The 27,723-nt window shown below is 53.7% G+C and overlaps 11 protein-coding genes across 11 annotated transcripts; 4 read left to right on the top strand and 7 right to left on the bottom strand.

Annotated features, from left to right (window-relative positions):
- Positions 1-1,493: 1,493 nt before the first annotated feature.
- On the bottom strand, positions 1,494-2,558 carry BDP81DRAFT_446869 (putative Sin3 binding protein-domain-containing protein; the record flags this gene model as incomplete). The annotated part of the gene is made up of 1 exon (XM_060592112.1): positions 1,494-2,558. One exon carries the CDS (start codon positions 2,556-2,558, stop codon positions 1,494-1,496), a length of 1,065 nt encoding a protein of 354 aa, XP_060449202.1.
- A 2,701-nt stretch (positions 2,559-5,259) lies between these two features.
- BDP81DRAFT_165836 (uncharacterized protein) lies at positions 5,260-6,032 on the top strand. Its single transcript, XM_060582104.1, has one exon. It carries the CDS (start codon positions 5,507-5,509, stop codon positions 5,984-5,986), a length of 480 nt encoding a protein of 159 aa, XP_060449203.1. The 5' UTR covers positions 5,260-5,506; the 3' UTR covers positions 5,987-6,032.
- Positions 6,033-7,321: 1,289 nt separating this feature from the next.
- BDP81DRAFT_420366 (uncharacterized protein) lies at positions 7,322-8,104 on the bottom strand. Its single transcript, XM_060589844.1, has one exon. The coding sequence runs from the start codon at positions 7,726-7,728 to the stop codon at positions 7,516-7,518; it is 213 nt and encodes a 70-aa protein (XP_060449204.1). The 5' UTR covers positions 7,729-8,104; the 3' UTR covers positions 7,322-7,515.
- A 2,335-nt stretch (positions 8,105-10,439) lies between these two features.
- Positions 10,440-12,675, bottom strand: BDP81DRAFT_312681 (DNA topoisomerase; the record flags this gene model as incomplete). Its single annotated transcript, XM_060583830.1, has 5 exons — positions 10,440-11,833; positions 11,880-12,049; positions 12,103-12,281; positions 12,341-12,538; positions 12,595-12,675. The coding sequence occupies 5 exons, from the start codon at positions 12,673-12,675 to the stop codon at positions 10,440-10,442; spliced, it is 2,022 nt and encodes a 673-aa protein (XP_060449205.1).
- A 1,473-nt stretch (positions 12,676-14,148) lies between these two features.
- BDP81DRAFT_458683 (uncharacterized protein) lies at positions 14,149-15,341 on the top strand (the record flags this gene model as incomplete). The annotated part of the gene is made up of 3 exons (XM_060593444.1): positions 14,149-14,499; positions 14,563-14,627; positions 14,693-15,341. 3 exons carry the CDS (start codon positions 14,149-14,151, stop codon positions 15,339-15,341), a joined length of 1,065 nt encoding a protein of 354 aa, XP_060449206.1.
- A 55-nt stretch (positions 15,342-15,396) lies between these two features.
- BDP81DRAFT_165903 (phosphoglycolate/pyridoxal phosphate phosphatase) lies at positions 15,397-17,049 on the bottom strand. Its single transcript, XM_060582105.1, has 4 exons — positions 16,764-17,049; positions 16,632-16,653; positions 16,473-16,541; positions 15,397-16,367 (listed from the first exon to the last, which is right to left on the bottom strand). The coding sequence occupies exons 1-4, from the start codon at positions 16,836-16,838 to the stop codon at positions 15,607-15,609; spliced, it is 927 nt and encodes a 308-aa protein (XP_060449207.1). The 5' UTR covers positions 16,839-17,049; the 3' UTR covers positions 15,397-15,606.
- On the bottom strand, positions 16,420-17,191 carry BDP81DRAFT_420372 (uncharacterized protein). The gene is made up of 2 exons (XM_060589845.1): positions 16,764-17,191; positions 16,420-16,653 (listed from the first exon to the last, which is right to left on the bottom strand). Exon 1 carries the CDS (start codon positions 17,173-17,175, stop codon positions 16,894-16,896), a length of 282 nt encoding a protein of 93 aa, XP_060449208.1. The 5' UTR covers positions 17,176-17,191; the 3' UTR covers positions 16,420-16,653; positions 16,764-16,893.
- Positions 17,192-19,835: 2,644 nt separating this feature from the next.
- Positions 19,836-20,351, top strand: BDP81DRAFT_446873 (uncharacterized protein; the record flags this gene model as incomplete). The annotated part of the gene is made up of 1 exon (XM_060592113.1): positions 19,836-20,351. The coding sequence occupies one exon, from the start codon at positions 19,836-19,838 to the stop codon at positions 20,349-20,351; it is 516 nt and encodes a 171-aa protein (XP_060449209.1).
- A 541-nt stretch (positions 20,352-20,892) lies between these two features.
- BDP81DRAFT_312462 (uncharacterized protein) lies at positions 20,893-21,677 on the bottom strand (the record flags this gene model as incomplete). The annotated part of the gene is made up of 4 exons (XM_060583807.1): positions 20,893-21,059; positions 21,137-21,440; positions 21,512-21,545; positions 21,631-21,677. The coding sequence occupies 4 exons, from the start codon at positions 21,675-21,677 to the stop codon at positions 20,893-20,895; spliced, it is 552 nt and encodes a 183-aa protein (XP_060449210.1).
- A 971-nt stretch (positions 21,678-22,648) lies between these two features.
- Positions 22,649-25,527, top strand: BDP81DRAFT_165933 (Ku70/Ku80 N-terminal alpha/beta domain-containing protein). Its single transcript, XM_060582106.1, has 7 exons — positions 22,649-23,326; positions 23,376-23,436; positions 23,489-24,031; positions 24,117-24,511; positions 24,570-24,781; positions 24,864-25,345; positions 25,419-25,527. Exons 1-7 carry the CDS (start codon positions 22,839-22,841, stop codon positions 25,434-25,436), a joined length of 2,199 nt encoding a protein of 732 aa, XP_060449211.1. The 5' UTR covers positions 22,649-22,838; the 3' UTR covers positions 25,437-25,527.
- A 91-nt stretch (positions 25,528-25,618) lies between these two features.
- BDP81DRAFT_446876 (QDE-2-interacting protein) lies at positions 25,619-27,397 on the bottom strand (the record flags this gene model as incomplete). The annotated part of the gene is made up of 3 exons (XM_060592114.1): positions 25,619-26,828; positions 26,891-26,937; positions 26,990-27,397. 3 exons carry the CDS (start codon positions 27,395-27,397, stop codon positions 25,619-25,621), a joined length of 1,665 nt encoding a protein of 554 aa, XP_060449212.1.
- Positions 27,398-27,723: the final 326 nt, after the last annotated feature.

Raw genomic sequence — 27,723 nt, forward strand, 5'->3', positions numbered from 1 at the left:
ATCTTAAGAAACTTTTCGGGAACGTAAAGCCACAATCAACCCAAGAGTAATTTTATCCTCATTAGAGAGGTCAGAGTCTTTGTCTATTGACCAGGCTTTGGGGGCATGTCGGCTCGGGAGCCGCAGGATCCAGTGTCTCTATATATCGTGGCGTAGAGACCCCAACTCAACAAAGGTGCTGTTTCACTGTGAGGAGGCCTCGGCATACACAAACCACAAAGCACAAAGTGATCACACGACAGTATACACCACAAGGATGGGACGAAAGAATCAATAGTTCCATTCTTTGAGAGCTAGACCTAGCCGCCCAATCCCGGAAAGCCCAGATCCCGCCGTTCGCCCCTCAAATATATATATATATATATATTTGAGGGGAGGGAGGTAATTTCTCTTCTGTCCTTTTTTTCTTTGATTTTGGTTTCAATTCCTCTGCTCTTCCTCATGTCCTAAAAGACATAGGGCTCTGAAGCCGATCAAATAGGTAGGCAATATCAGCGAGCCAAGCATCACCAAGGTTCCTCATTTCTAACTGCGCGTCCAGTCCTCCGCGAGAGTTGCCAAACAGCCAAGCTCGTGCTGCTCCTTCTAGTTCGCAAACACAAAATCATGTGTCGTGTGTATTCAGTGTTCATGTGACACGAATATCCATAATCTTTTCGTCGTCTTCCAACCCCAAAACTGATTAAAACAGGTGTTGGTGTCAAGTGCGCAAATAGGGGCGCATAGTGTGATGGCTGACGAGGTGAAGCTCGCCCAGCGCTAGATGATGTAATCCGCCACGGCGTGTTGAAGTGGGGAGATGCAGATGTGCGAACAAAAAACAAAAGGGGGGGGGGTTTATGTGCAAAATGTGGTATACGCATGAATGGGAGAGAATCGAAGTGTGTGTGTTTGGGGATGTGGTGTTGTCAGGCCAGCCCATTCCAACCTGTCGTCGACGCCACCGCGTTGCCTTTGGTCTCAAATAGACCGGTGCTTGGGAAAGCCGAACAAAGATGGTTGTGAGGGCGGCTCAACATCTTCGACCCAGGTACCAAGATGAGACCACACAGGCAGAGGCGGGGCGACGAGACGACAGTCCCCAAGATAGCCAGCCGGCCCAAGTAGTAGTGTGTCGAAACGTGTTGTTGACCAAATGTGTCGGGGTATCCCCCAATAGAGCCATGATCGTAATGCAAAGTGGTGCCCAAGGCCACAATGATTGCCCTTCGCGCGAGGGCGTAATTTGCCGTTCCAATGCCAGGAACGCCGAACCCATGTAGTGCAGAACCGCCGTGCCATGACGAATGCCAGAGAATGGTGGTGCATGATCCAGAGCGCGCCGGCTCGGTCAATGAAGTCATGACACGGTATCCTTGGTTCAGCCAACCCAGCTAACCATTCCGAACCCAAGGAAAAAAAGAAGACAAGCTTTCTCATCGGTCAAACAGACCGATCGCACAGCGCAGTCCTTTCATCCTCCAACGCCGTGCTATGCAAAAAAAAATTTGGTATTATACAGAACCTAGACGCAACAGAGCCTCAACCGCCTCACGCTCCTGCGCGTCAGACGGGCCCTGGAGCGCCGAGAAGTCGAAGGGCATAGGCTGAAGCGAGCGCGCCATGCCAGTAGAGACGGTTCGCATGCCTCCCGAGTTATATACACCGGTGGAGAGGAAGCTGCGTCCCGCAGACGGGGCGGTTGCGCCGGCGGTGTTGTAGGACTCGGCGCGAAGAGCGGCAGCTCCGACGGCAGCCCAGTCCTCGTCGTCGGTGGCGTCCTCGGGGTCGTCATTCATAGCGACATCGTCGTCATCCGGAGCCTCGGAGCACGAGGCGGAAGCCGAGCCATCAAGGGACATCTTATCCGCTTCGCATTCCATCATCATGGCATCGCGATCGTCGTGAGAGAAGACGATGGAATCGCCGGCACTAGACGAGGCGACGTTCAGGCGAGACCTGTCGGCGCCGCGTCCACCAGTCTTGTTGATGGGAATGCCGGATCGGTAGTCAGTGGGGGGTGTAGACCCGCGCGCGGCCTGACCACGTCGTCGGGCATCCCATCGGCCCCAGCCCACCTTTTCAAATTCCACATCGCCGTCCGGTCCGCCACCTTCGCCTCCGCGACCCTCCAAAGCTCCCACGACCAAGCGACGCGCCTTTGTCGGCGGGATTCCTGCGAAGCCCGGGACAGACGTTGTCAGGTAGCCCATGATGTGACGGATAGCCAGAGGGCCGTGGTTGAGGAGGATCTCGGGGAGGTGGTGCTTGGCCAGTAGGGTGGTGCTGATAGCACCGGTGGCGTCGTAGGAGGGTGACCGCGATGCTTGCCTGCGACCAGTCGGGTCATCATGCAGGTCCAGATCCGAGTCGATGGGCTCGAGCCTGGCCTTCTGAAGCTGGGCCTTGAGGCCGTGAGGCGGAAGGGCGGGAGAGATGGAGTTGGGAGGAGTAGGGAGGGGGTGAGATCGTGTCACAGTCGTCGCAGGAACACTCCGAGCCGCTACAACAGTCAAGTTGTCTCGGCTCATGTTGGAGGCCTGGTGGATATCGCAAGCAGCAGCTGCCATGGTCGCCATGGTGTCGTTTAGACGTGTCTTGTGCTTCTAGACGTGTCTGTACGCGATAGTGATGGTTAGCTACAGGTGCTGAGTAGAGTGATGGTGATGTGACTGGTAGAGTATATGGGAGGAATCCCACGATGGGAGGTTGTGGTGTTGAGTCACCAAGGGGAGAGGGAGGGATGATGTGACGCAGCGCAGCGCAGCGCTGTGGTGTGCGGTGGGATAGGGTTTACTGTTGACGTACTGCTAGAAGCGGAAGGGATGCGATGCAAGTGTGGAACTGTGCAGGTAGGCTCAGTTCGACGGGTCGGCTGATAGACTTGTTGGCAGATCAGGCTGGCGTTGCTGTGGCTGTTGCGATTATCGTGACTGTGACAAGAGAATCTCGTCAGTATTCAGTTGTGGTTCTTCGTGATGTTGTATTTGCGTTGAAGAAGAGAAGAGAGGAAAAGGAAAGGGAGGGTGAGATGAGTGCGACGGCCAGGGCTAAAGTAAAAGGGACCGTGGTGGTGGACGGATACGGAGATGAGATGGGATGGGATGGGAGTGACAGACTCATACCTGACTGTTGAATGACTGAGAGCGACACACACACACACACACACACACACACACACCATGCCTTGCCTTACACCACACACCAGACATTCGCGGTACCTCCATCTTTTGGTGTCGGCTCTCTCTCTCTCTTTCACCTTGTTCCTCTTTGCTGGGCTGGAAGGTGTGTGAAGGAGGAAGAGAGGTACATGGGGTACATTGCAAGACCTGGGGCATGTCAAGAGACGGCGACCGGGGGGGGGGGGGGGTAGGAAGTATCCACGGTACCGGACAGATGCAACCCAGGATCCAAGGTATCCGCAGTCAAGTGCGGTACACCCATGTACCTCGCTCTCTCCTCTGCTTCCTCGGTATCTACTCCGTACCTCCCACGCACGCTGGTGACTCCTCCTCGTTCTCTGTGGCGGGCCAGTCTCCTTTGGTACAAGGCAATGACCCCAGAAAGCCTGAAGGGAGAGGAGAGGGATAATGACAGAGTGATGCAGTGCAGCTTGGCTTTGGCACCTTACATGGGCGCAAGCCCGGGTGCTTTCTCCAGCAACTCGCAGCCAACCTGACGCCCGTACCAAACTCAACCGTCTGCAGAAGACAAAGGCCCGCGGCGACGAAGGCAAGGGAAGGCGATGGGTGGCCGGATTATGGATGGATGAGCACCTGGCACCCTCCAGTCTCAAGCACCAAGAGCAAAACCAAGGCAAGGCAAGACAAGGCCCGACAACGCAACAACGACTACGGCGACAACAGGAAAGGAGCAAGAGACGGGCGCCGCTGGCTGGCGTTGGCGCAGGTGATGGACGACAACACACCCTGGGGGGTGCAAGTCATGGCCACGGGTGTCGGGTGTTGGTCACCAGGTGTTGACTGACGCCAGCTGAGTGTGGATGGTGTGTGCGAGACTGCGAGAGTGTGTGTGTCTGGAGGACGAGGTATGTGTGGCTGGGTCGCTGATACCAAAAAAAGGACTCCCCGGCTGCGAGAGGAGATGGGAGAAACGGCAAGAGAAAAGGGGGGTATCGCTATCCTCCTACTCTCTCTCCTACACGCCCACCTTCACCTTGTTGCAGCTTGCAGAGGGCAAAAGAGTTGCTTGAAGGCATCTTGTACACAGTGTGTCGCACACTATATACACATCATACCTCAAACCTGTGCTTCCGTCTCTTCCCTATCCATTGATTCCAGTTGCCCTGGCTTTGGGTGGGAGTCATCGCTCTTGCTGATGACAGGCTGATGAGGAGTTGAAGAGACTACCTACGACCTTCTTACTTGCCTTGTCCGCGCTTACCTTATCATCAAGAGTTCCTTATCAACCATTGATCTGATATTCTTTCATGATCCTACCTGCTACCTTGACAGTCTGACCTTAAAGTCCACCGCTTCCCTAGGGTCCTGGTCTCTATGACCTTTTAATCCAACTGATTGCTTTTTCTTTGATCCAAGTACCGTTGCAGAAAGATACCAAATTCCAACGACAGATACAGCTTCAACACACACCGCACACAAATCGCAAAACCCATCAAAAAATACCCACCCATCGACAGCTCTAAACTCCATCCTTGACCTCCAAACAATCCACAACGACGGAGCTTGGGCGGGCTCCATCTCGTTATCCCGTCTCTGTCCCCGAGCTTGACCGCCGAACCGGCCATCGATACGGATACCTTGAGATACGCAGGTTCAAGCCTTCAAGGTCCAACGTCCCATGCGATCCATATCCATGAATGATTTGAAGCGTCCGCGACAAGTTCCACGACGGACCCAGAAGACACGTCCCCCCATGCGCCGGTCAGTTGTTCTTCTTTCTTCCCAAGTTCCCATACCCATGCCCCATGCCGAACCCGAAGCTACTGAAACGAAGTTCCCACCTCGTTGTCTTCCCCGGACTGCCGATAGGGTCGGCCGGTAAGTGTGATGATCCAAGGCCTGGGAACAAAGGCCCCAGTGGCCCCAGGGCCAAGGGTAGGGGAAGGGGGACAGCAACCCGTGGCCTTCCGGAATTGCAGTCAAGCCCACGCACTTGATCCCCGGCCTAGCCCACAACGCGCTTCTCCATTCGGAGTCCATTCCAATAACCAACTGTTGACCTTCCGCGTCCAGACCCTCTCTAGACAGGTCCATAATAAGCTTGATACAAGGATAGAGAAACGACGGTGAAAACGAAGAGAGTACCCGATCATCGTGTTCAAACGCCGCACTATCAAGAGGTTACGCCAGGAGTCAAGAGTCAAGAGTCAAGCAGACGATGGATTGCCAGTTACAAGTCACAACAAACCCGTAGCGCAAACAAGCAGCAAAGTCACCAACTCCCTGTCAGGGCATCAATGTCGACGAAACGCGCACACATGACGACACACACAAGCCGTTAAGCTCTAGAAATTGCCGCCTCCCACCCCCTTCCACTCACCCATATGAGCCAAGGTCCAAGGGCTGCTTCTAGATGCGCATCAAACCGCGTCGCCGGCGCCCGCGTCCACCACAACATCACCACCCAGCCGACGGCGCATAGTGTATCCCAACCGGTGATCCCGTCCTATGGCACACTGGGCGCGGTAAAATGGAAACCTTCGTCTCGGGTACAGCGTGCAGCCAAAGAGCTTACCAATCTGTCGGGGATCTTTCTTGCTCTCTTGAGTCTCTCCTTCGTCTGTCACTTCTGTCACGGTACCTTATTCCTGAGGTACGTTGTCAAAAGACTCAGCCATGAAACTTTGCTTCCAAAGTGTCCCTGTTTCCATATCCGTTTGTCCCGTCTCGTTCCCATCCCTTCCTATCCATGGCATCCAAGCCCCCCTTGGAGATCCACCATCGATAACACGAACTCCGCCTCATGGCATTTTGACTCTTTGCCCTTTCCTGTCCCCCCCCCTCCTTCGTTCACCTACAAGTAGGACATTGTGGTGATAGGGTTCGAAAACCCCAATCGCGATCTCTTCTCCTCCCACATCGCACACACACTTTGACATATATCCATATCTCACTATCATCGGCCTTTGTCAACCTTTGATTCATTACCCGTTCCGTACCCGCTCATAAACCCACCCGCTTCCTTTGTCCGGATCCCGTGCCAATGCCATTGCCCCCTGTCAAACCCCCCATGTATCCGTACCCATGTTCCATCCATGTCTGAAGTCTTTCCCGCCAGCAAGCCGCTGGCAGACGCGACCACGGGACCGGTGTCCACTGAAGCAACTACAGCTTTGCAGGCAAGCACCAAAGCAATGCGAAGTTTGACTTGGTGGAGAGCTGTGGGAGTGTGCTTCTTCCTGCTGCTGCTAATGCTGCTGCTACTGCTGTTATCCCAGACGGAAACAGCAGAAACGGACGGACCGGGGTTTGAGATGGATACCTCGGCGGCCCTCAAGTTTGCTGCTGCTGCTGCTGCGGGAAACTGGAGAATGCGATAGTGTCGTCATCAATCGCAAACCCGCAGCTTCGCTCTGTAAGTCCATTTCTTTCCTAGTGTAAGAATACTCTCAGCCCAGCAACCAGCAACGTGCGACCATACCAACACAGACCGGGGGCCTTGTCAAAACAACCAGGGGCCAGAGTGCCAGAGAGGGCCTTTCATCACCGCACAGAACACACGCACATTTTCATGTTGTATTTTTTGTCACCATCATCCCCCTATTTGCAATGGTTGCAATCTTGATTTTTTAGGGAGGAAATTCCCAAAGCCTTCGACGCTTTGGTCAACTCCAAGTGATCGAGATGGTTCGAAAAAGAAAGCGAAAGAAAACTCTTCCCTTTGGCGAGATTGACATTCCTCCTTACCCCGGAGCGCCTCTTATTCCCTTCACCTTAATACCCCTTTTCCGGACGACGCCGTGGAGATCCTGGAATGGAAGTCTTGGTGGAATCTGAATAGAATCTGTCCCATGTCCCCATGCCTCTATACCTACCAGCATCAGGAGTGAAGATGCAAGGGGGCGTGTAAGTCAAACCGAACATTTGGCAACGCGCAATTTCGTGCAGACTTCAAGCAGCAGCAGCAGCAGGAGCAGGAGCAGGAGCAGGAGCAATGACAGGCCAGCAATGTCTGGTTCCTATATTTCTTCATGTTTTCACCCTGATTACTTCTGTGTGGTTACGAATGCTAATAAGCGTTCGTATGCCGGCGGGACGATCCAGACCGGAAATGTCTGAGACACGCGCTCACCTAACTTCCAAGAAAGGAAGAACAGAAGGACTCGACCGTCATCTTCCATTTCTCCTATCTCTCTTTCCTTGGATGAGATCGAGACAACGAAGCTAGTCTCAAGCAAACCATCTCACAACTAAGAAGGCGTACCGTGTATCACGGGCTATTTTCTTACAGAGAGGCCTTAGTTCGCCTACGCGACGACGTGTCCTCTTACACCGAGTTCAAAACCGTCGCGTTAGAGATGATCGACACTCCAGACCTGACTAAACCTGCGTCTCAAAGTCGCAAGTGAGAAACTGCGAGCTTCAGCTGAAAAAATCCCCGGTTCAATACCTGCCCCTGCAACGCCAACATGGCAGTCGCACTTCTTCTTCCATTGCGATTCTTTTTTTCGAATATCGTACGGATATCTATTTGACTTTTGACCTCGCACACTGCGCCATTCCAAAGAAGTGCCAAGACTACACCCATCAACCAGTGACCACGCATAGAGTCCCCCCAGCAATTGCTTCGTGACGGGTAAAGCAACTGGAAACTGGACCTGGACCAAAGGGGGCGTGTCTCTAACAATCAGCTGCTCTCTCGAGTGTAGCTGCTTTGTACCCCACGGTACGGAGTACAGCTGAAATCCATCCCATCCCGCTCTCCTTTCGCCCTGTTCGCCCTGCCCTGTGGCTCTGGTCAACTCCACACAAAAGATACACAAAAAAACCACTCGCAATTTTGGACACTGTGGTGGTGCAGCTACTTATCTGTAAGGTAATCCGTTATCCGTATCATTTCCAGATTTGGTGACCATCAACCGCCAGAATGGAACATGGCGATGCGTGGGCTTATCTTTCCAAGGCGCGCGCCTCAACCCAAGTCTGCCTGTTTGAAGATGGACCGACAGACCCGGTCGAACCGCGTCGGCTGAGGCGCCTGTCTTCCCATCTCTATATTCGTGTCTGAATGCTTTGGGTGGTTTAGAAGTAATCCGTATCCGTATGATGCACCTCGCAATGATCTCCCCCTCATCCCATCTTCGCCCCCGGATTTCCCCTTGTGCCCCCCCAATGACCTCAAAGAAAAGCCACCCCGTGCTTCTAGGCTTTCTACAGTAGTTAACTTGCGTTTTTTCCGGTTTCCCGTGCGGTGTACGCCTTCCCTCTTCGCGATGGGCGGCATGCTGACGACCTTCTTCAGCAATCGCCGCACCCTCTCTCTGTCTCTACTATGTATGTCCTTGATCGAATCCGTCTATGTGCTTGCTTTCCGCCTCAACTTGGCTTGATCAAATCAAATCAAATCAATCGCATCTCATCTGGTCTGATTTCCAACTCCACGCCCCTGTGGCCTAGGTATACCCAAGAGCAGTGTCCAACCGACCAAACACCTGTAGAATACGGCAATACACCTATCATATACTGCCTATAAACAACTCACCCCCCCCCCCCCCCCTCCCACCCCCCCTCTCTCTCTTCTCGCCTCCTCCTCATCATGCAAAGGTGATGTGCTGATATGCCATGCATCCGGGCAACATCCCGCACCGTACTCGGTCGTTGGCGGGTTCGGCGTCTCGGAAGGCCTATCGAGTCTCGACCTGCAGTCGGATGTACCGCATACGGGAGTACAGGAGGAGCCGAGGGTAAAAGGTGTCAAACCACATTTTGTGACATCCAAATGGAGATATCGTGGGGTTCAACAGAAAATCTTGTGTATGTTGACCAGCTTTATCCCGTACCTTACTCCTCACTCCTCACCTCAAAATAATACGTCTATGGTCTGTGGCTGGCTGTAACAAAGCCCTGAGCCAGGAATGGACAAGATTTCCTCATCTTTGACGCAAAAAAAAAAAACCAAAAAAAAGGCATCCCCGGAATTCGCGCAAAACTACCAAACCCAACTTCTTCTCGTCGCACGCCGACGAGCGCAACCATCACGTTGCGTCCAGGCCATGATTTGATTGGTCCTGGCACCGCAGCTGCGAGAATCACTCACGCCCCCTCCGGATGAACCCTCTCTAGGGCAACCTAACACTTTTGATTCCTGGAGAAAAAAATACGAAGCGATCCAGGAATGCAAAGTACCGAACATTTTCAACAAATACCCGGTTTCCTAGGTAGTATACTTCACGGTACCTTTCGTCTCGTCAATGTGGACACTTGATGTTTCTCAACCCGCAACTATACAACTCTACAACTATCCCGTACCTCTAACACAGTATTTCGCAATGAGGTAGTTACGTCAATGCCGTCGTCGTGGTCGTGGTCGTCGTCGTCGTCGAATCAGGCTCCCCCATCGCGAGCCCGTGGTCGTCCACCTTCATCCACTTACGAAACCCCACGTTGTGACATGCTGCATCGTCGAGGCTTCGGGCTCTAAAGTCCTTAGCCCCAAGGCCTTCTCGTTTTCCCCAAGACCAGACCAAAGACGCCCCTCTATCTCCCGATGGCCAATGTGCCCATCTTTTTGTTCCTAATGTGATCCCTCCCTCGGGAAGTCTGTGGGGTCATTCGATCCCGCGTCGCCGCAACTAACCTACCTCCTCCCTCTCTTTCGCAACCTCTCGGCTTCAATGATCCCTGGGAAATCCTCCGCCTTTGGGCCGATTTCTGCCCGGGTTGCCCCCCCCCTCCTTCGCGCGGGCGGGCACCCACTAACTGCAAGTCTGCAAGTCGACTTGCAGTAGCCGCCTCACCCCGCTTCTCGTCCAAGATATCGCGGCGGGGTATCATTCACACCCCTCCACGCCCCTCGTCACTGCGCCTTTCCCGACCTCTTCCGTATTTGCCTTACTCCTAGTCCCGAACGGCCGGTTGAAACCAAGAGCGCCGGCGTGCGTGCTGACCTGACCTTAGCCGCCATGAGACCTCAGACGATGATAGAATGTGTAGATATGTCGCGCAGCTTATTCGGAGCTAAACAATGGTGAGTAGCCCAACGGCGCCGATTCTCGGACCGTGGTGACCTTTCCAGACGCACCAGTCGTCACACCCACGTTTGGATTCCTGTGGACACCATCGATAAGGAAACCTCGCCCCGTGGTCCTTGTTTGTTGTATGGAGCCATGCTACCGCGACGACGATGTTTGGGATTATCCCACTTCATTTCGACACTTTCGCGTCTCGCATAACCACAAAGGGCTGAGCCCTTATCTGCCATCACGAACAATCGAATTGCCGGGCTCACTCGCGAATCGACATGTATTCGCGACACGCCTAGGTAAAGTCAGCGCGTGTAGTAGACGTCTTAGTGATGGAACCCCGACTTACCGCCTTGAGAACGTTGAGCCGTTCTTGCGAGTCCCGGAATACCTGCCGGTACTGACCTAGACTTTCCCGCAAGACGGCCTCCTTGGTCATGCGCCCGTCGCAGATTGCCTTCATCTTGTTCTCCATCTCTTTCCGCAAAAATGGCTTGCCCAGACTAGTTTCGAATTCCATGCGATCAAATCCCGTGATGAGAGCCACGCCGAGTTGCGTCGGGATGAAGACCTTGAGCCCTCTCCGTCCGGTCGACGACGCGCCGCGACCCCCTCTGCCACCGCGACCACCGCGACCACCGCGATTGCCGCGGCCCCCTCGGCCGCCTCTAGCTGGCGGCGAAGGAGGTCTATCCCGGTCGTCATCATCGTCGTCACCATCCTGGCCACGTTGACCCCCGTCAGCTAGCTGGACATACTCTCTGTCTTGAATCTTTTGAATGTGCTCCGCCATCGTGGCGTCTGTCCCGATCCCATTGGCATCCATGAGAGCAATGAGGTCTGCTTCTGTAAGGTAACCTGGCGGACTTGTCTTGCCGTCCGTCATCAAGGCTTCCGTAGGCTGAAATGTCTCTCCTGGCGTGAATTTCGGTAGTTCCGCAGAGTCGTTCCACTTCTCGTAGACGAACACGTCAAGGTAGTTGCGCTCTAGGACGACTAGTCCACGGGTATGGAATGTCTCTTCGCCATAGAGTATTTCCACGTCGGTTGCCAGGCCCTTGGCGTCTTCAGAGCAACAAGCAAGGAATCGTCGCACGACGTACTCGTACAACTGCTTTTCATCCGCATTCAATACTGTGGGCGCCGCATATGTGACTGGGTGAATGGGCGGATGGGCCTTGTCATCATGCTTCCCCTCTCGCGGTTGACAAAAGTTGTCATCTAGTAGGCTCTGCGCATATTCTCCCCATCGAGAATCAGGCGTCTGCTTCCTGCATAGTGCTTTGAGGTCCATGCCTTTGTCGAAACGATCTGTCTCGGTTCTGGGATAGCTGATAAACCCCTTATTGTAGAGACCCTCGGCGACTGTCATGGCCTGTTGACCACTCATCCGGAGGAGACGAGTTGCTGCCTTTTGCAGCTCGACAGTGGTCAAAGGCAGAGGTTTCCACTTCTTTGTTGGCTTCTCCTGAACCTTTGTGACCTTGGCCTTTTTCGCGTTGATGCAGCGCTCGTAGAGAATGACAACGGACATCCGGTCAAAGAGGCGATTTCGTGACCAGTTGAAGTTGACCTTTTTGCCTTCGCGGGAGTGCATGACCTTGATGCTCCAGAACGGTTCGGGGACGAAGTTCTGAACCCGGAAGTACCGATCTACGACAAATCCTAGAGTCGGAAACTGGCAAGAGCCTGGAGTTTGGTTAGAAGATAAATGGCACACCAAGTACAAGCTTACCATAGCTAATTGTTCGTTCCTGCAGCGCACCTCCCAGGGGACGAAGGCTGATGGTCAGGAAACGCGTAAAAGCATACCCAATCCTAAGATCCAGCTCTATTCTCGCATCTACGGCGTCGACTTGCTTCTGATCAAGGTCGGTGAGGCGTCGGGCAGCAGTGAGAATATGGCTACAGACTATCAGAGACAATTCTCGCATGTAACGAAAAGGGGCCAGGCTTACGCTCGTTCGATGTTGCTGAAAGTGGCACGCTTGACGGTGATTCGGTTGTTACCTTTCTTGGCAGCATTGACAATTTCTTTCCCAATATGCTCTCCCTCTCGATCACAATCAGTCCAGATGACGAGAAGTTGGCAGTATCGAGCCTGCCGCTCAATGTTCTCGGCAACGGTTTTCTTGTCCTATACATGCAGCTATCAGAATCCATGGAAACCCGGGACGAGAGCCAAAGTAGACGCACCTGAGGTACTACGGTCACGACTGGTGCACTGAACAAGCTCTCTGGTGGCGGGTGCGACCAGTTTTTGTTCTCTGGCGTAAGCTCGAGTTCCGTAAGGTGGCCAAGAACGGCCGTCATGGTGACACCACACGAACCCCATGGGGCGCCAAAGTCGAAGTCGAAGCCATAGTTCTTGATGTATTGAGAACGTGTGTTGTGCTGAGGAATGTCAGCTTCTTTAAGAGAAAATATGGCTTGATTGATGTGATACTGACGACTTCAGGGCTTCGTCCTGCCAAATGGCCGGCGACGGCTTTCGAAATGGACGGTTTCTCGGCAACGCAGAGGACCTTCATCTTCTCGATGTGTCAGGATAACCAGTGCTCACTGCATGTAGATGGATTGTGACTCGGTAGTTCTTTGATCCTCGATCCTTTCCGCGAGTGCAGTCACGAATGTTATTGCTGGGAGAGCAGGAGCATTTTGCGATATCTATGTTCCTGCCTCAGAGGCGCGTCTTCGCAGGCTTAAACGCGTCAAACCCTCACAAACCAGCTTTTCGGTGTCTCTAACACGTGCCAAGGGATTCAGTGTGTGTGACTGCGATAAATTTTTGTGCCTTTTAACCAGCGGCTTGGCCCAACTTTAACATCAGAAATCGACACATTGAAGATTTTGAAGTGCACGTCGTTGAAGTGAGGTCGAGATCATCTTCCTCGCTAATGTACCTAGGCCTGGTGCAACCCCACAGCGGGGCTCCCACGCTGATTCGCGCGTGCTTACAGGCTTCAGCTCCGGGACATGCCTGGATCCCTGGGCCGGTTGGCGATCTTGAGGCACTTAACGCTTACACAGTAGCTTCAGCTCGTCGAGTCACCCAAATCCCTAGGCAACTGATCACTGCCTGTAAGTACATGGCCAGGAGTTAATCGTGATGGAAAAAGTGGTAAAGCAAGCCCGTCGGCTCGAACCCGCGGCCTCTCAATCTCGAGGCCCAGGGCAGGTGGCCTGTAGGTGAGGTAGGTATCTGTCCTGGGAGCTGCATCGCTCCGTCACCAAAATCCCTAGCAACGGAAATGTCACAACAATACAAGCTACCGGCTATAGCCGGCTGGTTGGATTGTTTACCGCTCAAGGCTGCCCATCTGGTACCTTACTAGGGTGTTCAAGGCACAATTTTACCATTCGGTCGTCATCGCGAACGGCCGCTGCTTCCTTGGGGGAATAGTTGCAATTCTGGGTTCTATGACGGTTTCGACATTGCCCCGTACGATGGAATATACAGGAGTACCTAGAATACCTAATGGTACGCCTTGAGCTTGTCGAGATGGTGGCCACCACCTCACATGCAAGACTAAACTGACGTAAGCCATCGATCCAACTCTACATCTCGACGAAGATGATTTTATAGATTGATCGACCCCATCTCATAGATCTGAGATCTTACCATAGGAAGTCCTTGCTCTCACTGCAGTTAAATTATCCTTGCTCAGTATGGATACCTTCTCACATGCAGAGTAAGGTATTGTAGGTAAGCAGCGGGTTTCCACCCATGGATCTCTACGTGCAAAGGACGGATCTTCGGTGTCAAAATGGCCGAGGACCCCTGCACCGCATCGGAGCTGGCGGCGGGGACCTAAGCTCCCTGCGGATCTATGACGCGCTTTGTACAATTGCCCTCATTTGCACCACCAAAGCTACACGGTCAACAAAGACGGTCTTCAAGATACCTTTTCGCAAACCATCCATAGCTCCAACGATCTGAAGTGTGCAATTCTGCAGCTACAGAGATTGACCAGAACCAAGCAGCCCGATAGAACTCGTTCGCAATGGCGCTCCCCGCAGTCAAGTCTCTAGAGGAGTGCTCCGAGTGGGCCAAGGTCGTCGAACCCTTCATCCCGCAGCTCCTCGAGCTCCCCGGCAAGATCATCGCGAGCCCGCAGTCGCTGCCCCAGATCTACCTCGAGACGAACCCCCTCGTCTCCGGCTTCGCCTTTTCCTTGCTCATCGCGGTCCTCACACTCGGCTTGTCAGAGTACCACCGCAACTTTTCGCAAATCGACCGGCTGTGGAGTCTCCTGCCCAACTGGTATGTTCTGCACACGGCGGCTTGGGCGTACCTGAATGGCGAACCCTGGCAAAGAGTTGCGCTGGCTGGGGCCGCGACCACTCTCTGGAGCGTAAGGACCACGTCTACCTACTGTGGAAGCTCGAGAGCATTGCTGACATTGTTGTGCCGATAGACACGGTTGACCTTCAACTACTGGCGCAAAGGAGGCTACGAGCGTGGAAGTGAAGACTACAGATGGTACTGAACCCTCCCCAGCGATCACTACCCTCCCAGCGAGTATTCTAACATGTCCATTCACGTAGGGAAATTGTCCGCGCATACGTCCCCGCCTGGGTCTTCTTCCTCTTCAACGTAACCTTCATCTCTTTCATCCAGTCTATCCTCCTCTTCGCCTTCTCCGCCGCACCCGCCTACTCCCTCCTCCTCGCCAGCCGCATCGAGCCCGACCTCGCCGCCTCAGACTACGCCTTCTTCACCATCCTCGCCGGCCTCGTCCTCAGCGAGTACATCAGCGACGGCCAGCAATGGGACTACCAGACCGCCAAAGCCGCCTACAAAAAGGGCAACAACACCGCCAGTGCCGTCCCCCGCGGCTGGGCGCAGGCGGACCTCGAGCGCGGCTTCGTCACGCACGGTCTCTGGGCCTACAGCCGTCACCCCAACTTCTTCGCCGAGCAGATGGTCTGGTTCGTGCTCTACCAGTGGAGCTGCTACGCCACCAAGGTGCTGTACAGCTACACCTTCGCGGGCTCCGCATTTCTCGTCATGCTGTTCCAGGGCTCGACGTGGCTTACTGAGTTGATTACGGCGGGCAAGTACCACGAGTACGCCGAGTATCAGAGCCAGGTTGGCATGTTTATGCCCAAGTCGCTGTTTCCGTACAAGAAGCCTGCGCCCAAGGTCATCCGCACGAGCGAGCTTGCCAAGCGCCAGAGCAAGAAGGAGAAATAGAGGAGGTTCCAAAACCTTGCGTACCCGCGGTAGATAAGGTACGGTATGTCGAGCGCGTGACGGAGCATGTCTCTGGTGGTGGGGTGTGCATCGAGTAAGTCGGAATAGACGGTCAACTGCATTTGTGTATTCTTCTAGGGGGTTTCTTTCTAGTTTCCAATGAGGTCGTTATGGAGTCCGTCTATGCATCTGAAGCATGTAGTCATAGGGAAATAATCATACCAAACTCATTCCAACCGTGTCACACAGCCCGCGTACTCATTTCTCAAGCATCAAGCTTCAAGCTGGCGAGGCTATCAACATAGTACGCCGGCACAGCCGCCGCGCCCTCCTTCTCCCAATCCTCCTTCTTGTGCACACCGGTCAAGACGGCGAGCGTGCCGCCCAACTTCCCCTCGATACCAAACTTGATATCGGTATCGAGCCGGTCGCCAATCATGCACGTCCGCTCGCGGTTCAGCTGGAACTTCCCCTCGACGGCGTCCATCATGGCCTGCGACGGCTTCCCCAGCGCAACGGGCTGCTGCTGCGCCATGTTGACGAGCGGGATCGAGATGGAGCCCGCGCCCGGGAAGAAAGTGTGCGACATGGGCAGCGTGCTGTCCGTGTTCGTGGCGAGGAAGACGGCGCCGCGGCGGAGGTACTGGTATCCCAACGACAACTTCAGATAGTTGATGTGGAAGTCCAGACCGGCCAGCACGACGCCGACTTGCGGGTCGAGAGCGGAGCCGTCGGCGATGGCGGCAAAGTCCTCCGGAGTGATGTCGCGGCGTAGAGTCGGGTCGGTGCCGCCGATGAAGTCGACGCCCTCGGCGCGGAGCTCGGCTTCGATGCCGGCTTCACCGACGACAAAGACTTTGCGCTTGTCGGCGGGGAGGTCGAGGATGCGGGAGACGTAGACGGCGGAGGAGTAGGCTGAGCCAAAGATGTCTTCCACGTCGGAGGGGATGTCGAGGGCGGCGAATTTCTTGTGGTATTCTTGGCGGGACTTTGTCGAGTTGTTTGTTACGAAGACGGTGCGCTTGCCTGTTGGTGGGGGGAAACGAGCACTCAAGAGGTTAGGGGCCAAAAAAACAGAGATGCGATTTTTGCAGAAAGTTCATGAAAAATGGGGGGTTCAGGGTGAGCAACCTCTTGAGCGAAGGAAGGCGAGCGTCTCGCGGATGCCGTCGAATAGGTGGTCTCCGGACCAGAGGACGCCTGTTTGCAGAGGGGGACAGGACTTGTCAGTTGGTGCTCTGCAGAAGGAAGAAGCGTTTGCTCATCCGGAATGAGGACGATGAGATTTACCATCACAGTCGATGAGAAAGACCTGTATCTCGTGGTCAGTAACCGGCTCATCTCATTTTCTGACTTTCAGGAAACATCGTGAGATTCTCCACTGGTGAAAATGACTCAACGAGGTGGGGGTGTGCTGCTCACGTCAAATTTGTCGAGGAATTCTTGAGTGGCGGCAGAGTCGCCGGTGAGGTATTTGGGCTGCTGTTGTTGAGACATCGTGAACTTTTGGGAGCTTGGTGTTTAGATTTCAACAAAAAAGTATCGCGCTGGGCTAGGTAAGTGAGTATGAGGTGCAGTTCGTTCTAGAGGTTGAGTTTCGGGATGGTGGGACAAGGGTGCGGAAGCGGGTTTCTGGCATGCGGCGCTGATGACGGAGTGGGGGAGTAAGGTCGGACGGCCATCGTCCGATTGGTTCCCGGGGTGCTGACGGGGTGCTGACGGGGTGCTTGGCCTTGCAACTTGCGAGTGACGGCTCTCTGGATGGGGGTCGTTGGCATGCGATTATTGAAATCTGGGGAGAAAAAAGTGAGACTGAGGGGAGATTCAGAAACATGTCTGTAGCTCTCTGGTCTGGATGCAATGGGCCAAGGTCTTGTTTTCCGAGTCTACTAGGTCTTCCATATGTTGAGAAGGGCGGGTGTCGGAATACCTTGAGACAGGAGAGTAGGTACTTAGGAAAGTAGGTGACGCAATACTGACCGGCATCTTATTTTGTCACCCACTTGGTAAGCAATGTTCGATGAGATTTGAGACTTCATCGCCGTGTTGAGCGTTGTGCCCCCCAAGCTGATTTCCCCAGATTTTGTCAGTTGCAGTTGAGACAAGTAGAATGGCTGGCTGGGCTTGTTATTCGCATTCATCTCATATTCTTACATATTCAATTCCGCCCTCACCTCATGTCTGCGAAATCGGACCACTGCAGCATCTAACAATGCAAGCCCGCATTTTTGTCCAGGGACAGTGGCACGGCGCTCACAAGCATTTCAACAAAACGGGGAGCTCCCCATGGGCCGGAATGATTGAGGAATGTAGCTAGGTTGAGATGAGCTTCCTCCAGCATATTCAGCAACGCAAGTCAACCTAGAAGCATCCATGCAACCTGGTGAATGGGATGAATGGAATGCAAGACAACAAGCGCCATGCAAAGCCCGTCCCGCTGCCGGTCGCAGTGGTCGAACGGCCCCCAAGAAGAAAGCAAGCAAACGCGCCGGGTGCGGAGTTTCTGTATTCTGTCGGGCTTGCATTGCGGCTGTGTCAGCACCTCAGCGAATCTGCTGACCTTATGTCTCCATCTGTAATCCCTTTCCTATCGCCTGGGCTTCTGCAAGAACAAAATGCATCTGAGGTATCTGACGACTGATGACCAACGTGAAGCCAGGTGACGTCAGGTGGGGAGCTGTCATCGCATGGAAACAATGAGTCGTTGAACGGGGTGTCCGGGCGTGGTGGCGTCAAGAACGGATTTTTCATGTGCCAATTTTCTTAATTCCCCATCACGTTGCTTTTTTTTTCGGGTGACAAGGGTATCCGTACCGTAAATACGGTAGGCGCCAACGGGTGCATCTGACAGTTCCATTGACGTATGCCGATCTCCTTTAGCAGATTGAATTGACGCGCAATCCGTCAGGCCGTCCGCCGTGTCCGTCTGCCATCCTTAAGTGCCAAGTGCCTGAGATAATAACGTCGAAGCTCCGAAACCTCCGTGGGAGCCGGATAGGATGCCGTCGCAGCTGCACGAGTGCACGGGGGTTCAACTTCAGTGGTGGCAGATCGCAGATTTGTCTAGAACTCTGGATCGGGGGCCATTGTGCCGATCAGCGGCAACGGACCAGAATAAGTGGCGGACCCTGGAAATGTTAGTCCCTGATGATCAATGGATGGAATTCTGCTTGGCTCCGCTGCATGTCTGTCAGTAATGTAACCACCACCTGGAGGCTGGCACAGCGGCTCTCTTCCGTTCGCGACGTCGTTTGAACCTCCGACTACGGCGTCTCATCTGACATCCCAACCCCCGCGGGCTTTCATCCACTCAATCCGAGGCCGAATTGCGTGCGCGGCATGCCATGGGGTCTCGTTCTATTGCTTCCTAAACTGGACCAGGATGAGGAAGTTGTCCGAAGCGGCCGACCGTCACAAGCACAATGCTTCATTCCTCGGGCGGTGTAGGTGAATGGCTGCCTCACCGCTTTCGCATGTTTCACCGACCAGGCAGAGACCCTGGGGAATGAGCGTGGGGTGTCTTGGGTAGCTCACGAGGAGAGGAGTCCAGCTGCAGCATGGTAGAGACCCTCGTCCGGGGAAAGGCACGGATCGTGAGTATTGGCCCTTGGGGGACGTTTGGGTGTGGATGAGGGTGGTTGCTTGGCTGGGCGGCTGACAGGCTGGGCGGCTGACAGGCTGGCCACGTTTGGCGTGGGGAGCTAAGCATGGGAAAGGTCCCGTGTAAGGAAGGTGAAGCAGACAACACGACTAGTACCTACTTTAGACTCAGAGAATGATAGAAAAAAAAAGTTCACTAGTCCAATCCGTCTCTACGGACCCTTCCCGGTTGAAAATTGCAATTCACCGAGGCTGCAGGCACGCCGCACTTCAGGTGATGAACGAGTTTTCATCGCTATTGCCCTTTCGGTCCGTTGCTCCTTCCCCCACGAGAGACACATCAGACACAATCCCGAAAAGAATTGAAAAGAAAAGAAAATCAGTCGTTTGCTTCGGACGGAAGGTATTATAAATCTGCTCCTCCCCGCTCCATCGCCACACACATTCGGACTTTACGGTCACAAGTCACCAGGGACAGCCAATTTTGAACCGAAAGAGCCCCCCATCGAGATTTAACTTTCTTCCCTCGTCACGATCACCCAAGGTTCCCTCGGTCGCCGTCCCCTTTGCACCCAAAAACAGCATTAACAACATTGATACGAGAGCTCTCGTCCGCCCACCTTCAGCATCAACCACATCCACACACCACGGTTCCCTGGCTCGTCCGTACCTTGCTGCCCTTTCTCCATAACCTTGTCCACCTTGGTCCAAATTAATCCCTATTTTCCTCCCACACCCACTCAAAATAGTCCCGCGGAACCTGACTCTTCCCTACGGACCTACGCTATCTTTCTCCACCGGCCCAAACAATCGTCTCATCAGCATTGGACCGAAAAAAGCGGCAAATCAGACCCCACAGGAGACAGCTTTTCGATACCACATATATCAGCAGCCATGGCACCCGTCCCAATTTCTGAAGAGCAACTGCTCAACCTTTCATCCCTCCCAACCTACAACTACACAATGGCTTCTCAGGCACACAACGTCCAGACGCCCGTCACGGGTTCCTCCACCGATGCCTCTGTTCAGGGCGACTACTTCACCTCTATTCAGAGCTCTGCAACCACCTCTTCGCGCACATCCGCCGAGATTCAGGACCGCCCCGTCATCACTCCTGGCGGCACTGTCACAACCTTTGCGGCCCTCCAGAGCAAGAACCCCCTGCCGCCCCTCTCCCGCGACTTCCCCAAGCCTACCACCGAGATCGACGTCGAGGAGGCTCTTTCTCGCAAGCCTGGCCGTTGGACTGTCAGAGGAGCCATTGCCGTCGAGCGACCCGTCCAGGTTGTCGACGAGGAGAAAATCAAGGCCCAGCGCCGCAAGGCCCTTGAGGACGCCAAGAAGGAGCTCTTCGCCTCCAGCGAGGCTCTCAAGAACGTTCCGCTCCCGCCGCGCAAGAACAACTTCTAGGCGACGACGAATGATCACGGCCAAATGGGACAAGACGTCGCTGGCTACGGCAACGGCGACGCATCCCACGAGATACTGCTGGCGACGACGATTGAATTTCAGTGTTCTTGCATTTTCAGTACACTTCGACACACGGCTTGTTCGGCACGCGAACGGACTCGCGTCGGGCACCATGCGCCAGTCGAAGACGATACCCAGGCGTAAAATCGGATTGATGGACGGACGGAGAAAGCACTAGCAGTCTGAGAGGAAGGCAGAGGCGTCGGACATTGGAACATCTGGGCAATCAGTAGCGCACAGAGATGAATGTCTTTGCACCTCACCAAACGGCGTTTCATTCGAGCATGAGCAATTTCTTTATTCTTGGGGTCGCTTGATGAACATGGATAAAAGGGACAGGAAAAGTGACAACGTACTGCGTTTTTGCGGTAATCTGCCGAGTTGTACATACGTGCGATGAGTTAAACCCTAATACACGGCTTCGGCCAACCTAACCAGTCATCCAATTTGCACTCTTACACTATGATACATGGACATGGCCTTAGTCAAGACGCGCTGCTAGCGAGAAGCCGTACTGGATCATGGCGATGAAGCCAGCCAGGTTGATAAGGGTGGAGATGCCGTGCAACTTGCCGAAAGACTTGTTGAGGGCTTGCATCTCCTGAGAATGCGGCGCGGCGTCGTAGCTCTTCTTTCCATCCTTTTTCTCTGCGTCCAATAAGTCAGTACAACTCCTTTCATCCCAAACATCGCCGCCTGAGCAGCTGTCGCCAGTTTCGACTCACCTTGAGCATATCTAGCCTTCATGACCGTCACGGTCTTGGGCAGAACGACGGTGAGGTTGACGAGGCCGGTAAGGAACATTGTGGCGATGGGCAGCAGGGCGGTGTAGCGGTTCGATTCCTGGAGAAGGCCGGTGATGCTGCTGGCTTGCTCGCCGAGGAGGCCGCGGCTGCCCGGGTAGGTGAGGGCCATGAGGGCGGGGAGGGCCGTCTGGATGGTGAAGTAGACGGGGAACAGGGCGTTTTGGGCGGTTGCAAAGGCCGGTCGCTCGAGGACGCGGAACATTGTGATGCCATTCACGAAGGACTTGGTTCGTCCTGTTAGTGGACTCTTGCGGTGGCTGGCGGGCCGATGTGCGAATCGCGGTGGTGACTTACATGGAAGAATGTCGTTCCCAGGAGGGCTCCATAGCTATGTTGAGAATATCAGGTTATCGATGAACGACGACGGATGATCTGACTCGGTGCAACTGAGAGAGGGAATGGGAACGGCTTACGAGATGATGTGGTAGGGACCCGGGGAGAATGCGATGGACTCTGACATGATGGGCAACGGTATTCACTGATGCAAGATATTTGATAATGGAAGGTATCCCACTTGGAGGTGAGGTTAGATGATGAAGAGTGGTTGCATTAATTGAGAAGCTGCAGAATGATGCGGTGCCATCTGGAACGAGCCGCTGGTGAGGAGTACAGGGGTCCCGTTGAATGTATGAGGTCACCTCGGCATAGCTCCATTCCTTGCACCAGGGTTGAAAAAAAGTATACTTAAGTAAGTACTGGGGTATACTAATACTAGCCTAGTTCAGTATTAGTATACTAAAAAATACCAGGCTAGTATTAATATACTAATAGTATAACTAAGTTATTAAAAGTATTATGAATATTACGTAATTGTATAAGTTAACTATAAAAAATTGAGAATAAATTAAAAAAATTAAAAAAATTAAAAAAATCTTTAAAGTATTACGTAATAATTTATTTTTATGATATTTTATATATGATAACGTTATATAAAAATACTAATTAGTATAGTTATTAATAATTACTTAAGTATATTAATACTTTTTGCTCTAGTATTAATACTTATTAATACTAGGCCTAGTACTGATTTTGTTGTACTAATCCTAGACTTACTTAAGTATACTTATACTGGACTAAATACTAGCAGTATTTTTTTCAACCCTGCCTTGCACCAGTGCCAGCTCGGGGTCCTCAAACTTTCGTCCTTGCTTTGCTTGCAAGTCCGATGTCTCGAGTCTACATATGAAGCTGGGTGCACAATGTTTCCTCGTAACTTGACGCTCAATTCGCAAAATCGACTCTCGTTCAAGAAGGCATTTCGAGGTACTGACATGGTTGTGATTGAATCAGGAGCTGACAGTCAAGAGATGATTGATTCGCTGGTCTCTTCCAGTGTCTTATCGCTATCACCACGTGACTTCGTGTTTGCGACGGCCAACCTAGAGCAGCTGTAGCGCGGTACCCCAAGTCGCGCCGGAGCCTGGAGCTCGATGGATCTCATCTGCCTAAACTGAGCCAGGATCTAAGTCAAAGTCTCCGCGCGCCAACATCCTTCTTAAACAAACCCACCATCACCTGCCCAGAATTTCCTCTATATGCTGCAAGACCTGACATTGATCTCAATGCCTTCTCTTTAAAAACTTTCATCCTCAAACCTCTACTTCTTCTAAGCATCCTCAAGATGGCGGACAAGGAGGCGTCAGTCTACATCGTCGACCTCGGGTCCTCCATGGCCGACTGCCACAACGGCCGCACCGAGTCAGACCTGGACTGGAGCATGCGGTACGTATGGGACAAGATCTCAACCACAGTCGCCGCCTCGCGAAAAACATGGACTGTCGGCGTCATCGGCCTCAAGACGGATGAGACCAACAACGCCATGGGAGAAGAAGAGGGATACGGCAACCTTTCAGTCTTGAAGGAGCTCGGCCCAATGACCATGACTTCCCTGAGGGAACTCACGGATGCGGTGAAGCCGAGCAAGACGGACACGGGTGATGCGGTTTCCGCGGTGGTCCTCGCGGTGGACATGATTGAGACGTTTACCAAGAAGCTCAAGTACAAGCGGCGCATCTATCTTATTACCGACGGCATGTCTGAGATTGACGGTGACGATGTCGATTCGATTGCAAAGAAGATTAATCATGATGGAATTGAGCTGATCGTCCTGTGAGTTCATCCATTGCATGAACGTAGACTCCTCACTAACACCCTCCAGGGGCGTGGACTTTGACGATGCAGAGTATGGCTTCAAGGAAGAGGACAAGCCGTCAATCAAGGTCCGATAAATGTTCCTACTCTCTGCCTCATATGACTAACACGTTGTCACAGAAAAACAATGAGGGAATTCTTCAGGATTTTGTCTCAAAATGTGACAATGCTCAATTCGCAACCATTGCAGAGGCCATTGACGAGCTCGACACACCACGCCTCAAACCCGTCAAGCCATACAAGACATACGACGGGCCCCTGACGCTAGGTCTCGCCGATGCTCCAGAGGATCTCAAGATCCCACCCACGCCGGCAGTCATCAACGTCGAGCGCTACTTCAAGACCAAGCAAGCCAAAGCCCCGACCGCCTCCACCGTCGTGGTATCAGCTGAGCCAGGCTCCTCGCAGCAGGTTGAAGGCGGCGACCCCATGGAGGGCGTCGAGTCAACGTCGGCCGGCTTCGCGGCGGTCAAGTCGGCGCGGGCGTACAAGATCAACGACCCGGACGCACCGGGCGGTAAGCGTGATGTCGAGTTTGATTCCCTGGCCAAGGGGTACCAGTACGGCCGCACAGCCGTCGCAATCAGCGAGTCCGAGTGGAACGTCACCAAGCTCGAGACGGTCAAGACGTTTAGCATCATTGGTTTCATTCCCTGCGAAAAGGTATAGTCTTGAGATGAGACACGTTCTTCCCTACGTGCAAATCCCGCCCCTTTTCTTTCTCTAACAAGGAAACCTCCCACCGCAGTACGAGCCATTTCTCAACATGGGCGAGACGTGCGTGACGGTCGGCCGCAAGTTTGACGAAAAGTCGCAGCTCGCGCTGTCCTCCCTGATCCACGCCCTCTACGAGCTCGAGTCCTACGCCGTCGCCCGGCTCGTGGTCAAGGAGAAGAAGGACCCCGTCCTCGTCCTCTTGGCCCCGCGCATCGAGCCAGACATGGAGTGCCTATACGACGTGCCCCTCCCCTTTGCGGAGGATGTTCGCGGATACCAGTTCCCGCCGCTCGACAAGGTCATCACCGTCAGCGGGCAGAAGATCACGGCAAATCACCGATTGCTCCCCGGCGACGAGCTCACAGATGCCATGAGCGACTACGTTGACTCTATGGACCTTGGTACCTTTAGTACCGATGATGATGGGTAAGTCTTCCCAACGTGATATTGTCATTTCAGCATCCGCTAACCCTCTATAATGAAGAAATCCGTCAGAGTACGCTGCCATAGATGACGTGTACAACCCAATCATCCACAGAATCAACCAAGCCATCCGCCAAAGGGCAGTCAATCCCGAAGGCCAGATAGATCCAATCCCACCCATCCTAGTCCGCTACGCCGCGCCCCCAGAAGATCTAGTCGAGAAATCAAAATCCCAAATCGAGGGTCTCATCTCAGCAGCTCAAGTGAAGAAAGGTAAGAACCAACCCCGCCCCCTAACACCCCCCTTTCTCTCTCCTATACTTCTAAGACTCGGTTTCACTAACAACCACGACAGTCCCCCCAAAAGCAAAGGGAAAACGCAAATTCGAACCCTCGAAACCCCTCTCCGGCCTCAACGTAGACGCCCTCCTAAGAACAACATCCAAATCCACCTCCACCAAACGCCCCAAAATCACCCCCGAAAACGCCATCCCGGACCTCAAGCGCGCCCTCGCCCTCGCCGAAGACGAGTCCGAGATCCGCGACGCCGCAAAGCAAATGGCCGCCGTCGTCGCCCAGCTCGTGACGGACAGCTTCGGTGACAGCCAATACGCCCGCGCGTCCGAGAACCTGATCGTCCTACGCCGCGGGCTCGTCGAACTCGAGGAGCCCGGGGTGTATAATGACCTGATTAAAGACCTCAAGAAGAAGATGCTCTCGGGCGAGCTGGGCGGGGATCGGAGGGAGATGTGGTGGCGGGTGAGGACGTCGAGGCTGGGGTTGATTGATCAGGGGACGTCGGAGGTTTCGAATGTTAAGAGTGAAGAGGCTGATGAGGTTTGTCTTCTTTGTTCCCCTTTCTTGGGGGTTGATTTCGTTGAGAGGTCGCGTTTGCTAACTTGAGCTGCAGTTCTTAAAGTCGAAATGAGTGATAGGTCAAATCATAGCGGGCGTTGGGAAAATTGAGATAGTCTACGGGGTATCTAGCGTATGCCCCAAATGAGCAAAAGACTAACTTCTATGCATGCCTGTCTATCTATCCATCTTCCAAAGGTGCTTCTGTGAACGCGTAGAAGAAGAATACTCCTCTACATCCCGGTCCGAGAAGCTTCACTTCGCCTCAGTCCGCTCCTTCTCGGCATTCTCCCACTCCTTGTCAACTCTCTCTCTGACAGCCACACCGAGCATTGCCTGCATGGTGTACGCCGCGTCGTTGCCCGCATTGTGGAGGTTGCTGTGCTCGATGCCGAGGTCAGTCAGCACCATACCCAAGCTCCGGCCCTGCGACTCGCCGCGCCAGGCCTGGTGCATGTCCTTAGAGTCGAGGGTACGGCTCGCGACGCCGCTGATGCCCCAGAGCTCTACGCCCATCTTATCAAGGTATCCGAGATCGGCTCCGAGGTCGTGGCCGAGGAGGACGATGGTGCGGGGGCGCTTGTCGTTGTCGCCGGCGTCCTCTTTGCCGTCAAAGGAGAGATCACTGACGGCGGTGCGGGCCTTGTGACCAAGCTCGCTGAGCTTGGGGTACTCGCTCTTGCTGTTAATCGTTAGTTGACGCTCCTTCTTGAAGAGTGGCATTGAAATGACGTACCCAAAGTTGAAGAGTTCGGGACAACCCTTGATATACTTGCGATTACGGATGTGACGATATTCATCGGTGACGAGATGGCGGTTCTTGATGAACGGAACCCAGTTGCGGCCGTTCTCGCCAGGCGCGACGCCAACGAGGTCATTAGTGTCCAAAATCGAGATGCCAATCTCCAAGACAGTTCCATGGTGGTCCTCGGCGACTTCAACGTCGATGCACACAAAGACCACATTCTGCTCCAGCGCATGAGGGGCCGGCTTGTCCAGCTCGACCTTCTTGTTCTTCCCATCGACATCGCTGGCCTTGGGTCGAAGGCCGAGGTACAGCTGCGCATCGTAGATGGACTCGGCCCGGTTCAGCGCCTTGTCCTGTTTCTTCTTCTTGCTCTTGGTCTTGAGGTCCTTGAAGTTGGCGTGCATGTTGAGCAGCTTCATGAGCGCCTCCATACCAAAGGCAGTGGCGTCGGCGCACGCGTCATCCTCCTCGGCAGGGGGGATCGCGTCGGTGAGGGTGCGGTACTCGTTGTGCGAGGCGGAGCGGGCAATGTACTTGGGTCGGATGGTGCAGCTGGAGCCGAACACGAGATAGAACATCTCGCCTGGCTTACCAGCAGGGACGGTCAGATTCGTCTGGATCGAGGCATTGACGACGTCCAGGAAGTGCTGGAACTGAATCGTCGGGACGAAGATGTAGGGCGACTGATCCAGGGCCTTGGGATGGTAGACGTAAAAGCTGGGAAGTGTTATTTTCTTCTCGTACAGTATGAGCCTGTCGCAATCTAGGTGATCACTTACAAGTCCCACGTCTGCTCCTCGCTTATGGCATCGAAGAAGGGAGTTGCCTATAGCCGGCGTTAGCTAGAGAAACGAGGCATCTTGGCGCAAGCTGCTCACCTTGGGTCGATTGGTCTTGCCGATGAAGCTGAGGGGGTATCTCTGGACGACATCCCACGAGACGAAGGTCGTGTTCTCCGCGGAGAGGTCGCCCGCCTTCATCCCCTTGAACTCGGGGAAGTCTTGCTTCATTAGGGCGTTGAAATCCGCAGGAGCTAATTTCTCAGATTTGGAAGGCTCAAGAGGTGGTCCGATGTAGTGAGGAGTTTTCTTCTCGACTGGCTTGGTGATGGACTTTCCCTGAATTGCTGCTTTCCTGGCTGCAACTTGGCGATCGAGAAGGAGAGGGTCCAGGATAATTTCCTCGGGGACATCTTCCACTTCTTGTGAGGCTCCTTTCTCGAAAAAGATCTCATCGCCAAAGGCCCCGAACAGACGCTCGAGCTGCTCGGCATGGGTGACGGCCATGGTGGAGTTAGTGTACGGAAGTGTAAAGAATGCCGTAGGATGTAGACGGCAAGACAGGTTTGGTAGGTGAATTTCCGAAAGACGGAAGAAGTAATTTGAACTGGCCAGAAAGGATTCTTTTGGTCAAGGATGTATGAGTGAGGCTCACGTGTGAAAGTGAGATTAATGGGGGTTGTTGGGTTGACGAGGGCTGAGTTGAACTTGGCAGAGGTAGAAGGGGAGATCTTTGAGCGTAGGCTCCCTTTTAAAGACAGAAGGCTACAATTAAAGAAGAAGGAGAAAGAGGCAGTGAGATGAGGCACCTTCCCGAACGATACTTCACCATA

This window comes from Colletotrichum phormii (genome assembly GCF_030913505.1).
Source record: "Colletotrichum phormii strain CBS 102054 chromosome Unknown BDP81scaffold_4, whole genome shotgun sequence".
Classification (NCBI taxonomy): Eukaryota; Fungi; Ascomycota; class Sordariomycetes; order Glomerellales; family Glomerellaceae; genus Colletotrichum; species Colletotrichum phormii.

Excerpts from the sequence above, each read along its gene's own strand:
- BDP81DRAFT_165933 (XM_060582106.1), top strand. The coding sequence starts at position 22,839 with ATGGCGGACAAGGAGGCGTCAGTCTACATCGTCGACCTCGGGTCCTCC. Across the intron at positions 23,327-23,375 it reads GGAATTGAGCTGATCGTCCT|GGGCGTGGACTTTGACGATG; the intron begins GTGAGTTCATCC and ends AACACCCTCCAG. Across the intron at positions 24,032-24,116 it reads GTTTCATTCCCTGCGAAAAG|TACGAGCCATTTCTCAACAT; the intron begins GTATAGTCTTGA and ends CTCCCACCGCAG.
- BDP81DRAFT_420366 (XM_060589844.1), bottom strand. The coding sequence starts at position 7,728 with ATGCGTGGTCACTGGTTGATGGGTGTAGTCTTGGCACTTCTTTGGAAT.
- BDP81DRAFT_165836 (XM_060582104.1), top strand. The coding sequence starts at position 5,507 with ATGAGCCAAGGTCCAAGGGCTGCTTCTAGATGCGCATCAAACCGCGTC.
- BDP81DRAFT_420372 (XM_060589845.1), bottom strand. The coding sequence starts at position 17,175 with ATGTTTCTGAATCTCCCCTCAGTCTCACTTTTTTCTCCCCAGATTTCA.
- BDP81DRAFT_165903 (XM_060582105.1), bottom strand. The coding sequence starts at position 16,838 with ATGTCTCAACAACAGCAGCCCAAATACCTCACCGGCGACTCTGCCGCC. Across the intron at positions 16,654-16,763 it reads AATTCCTCGACAAATTTGAC|GTCTTTCTCATCGACTGTGA; the intron begins GTGAGCAGCACA and ends CACGAGATACAG. Across the intron at positions 16,542-16,631 it reads CTTTCTCATCGACTGTGATG|GCGTCCTCTGGTCCGGAGAC; the intron begins GTAAATCTCATC and ends CTCTGCAAACAG.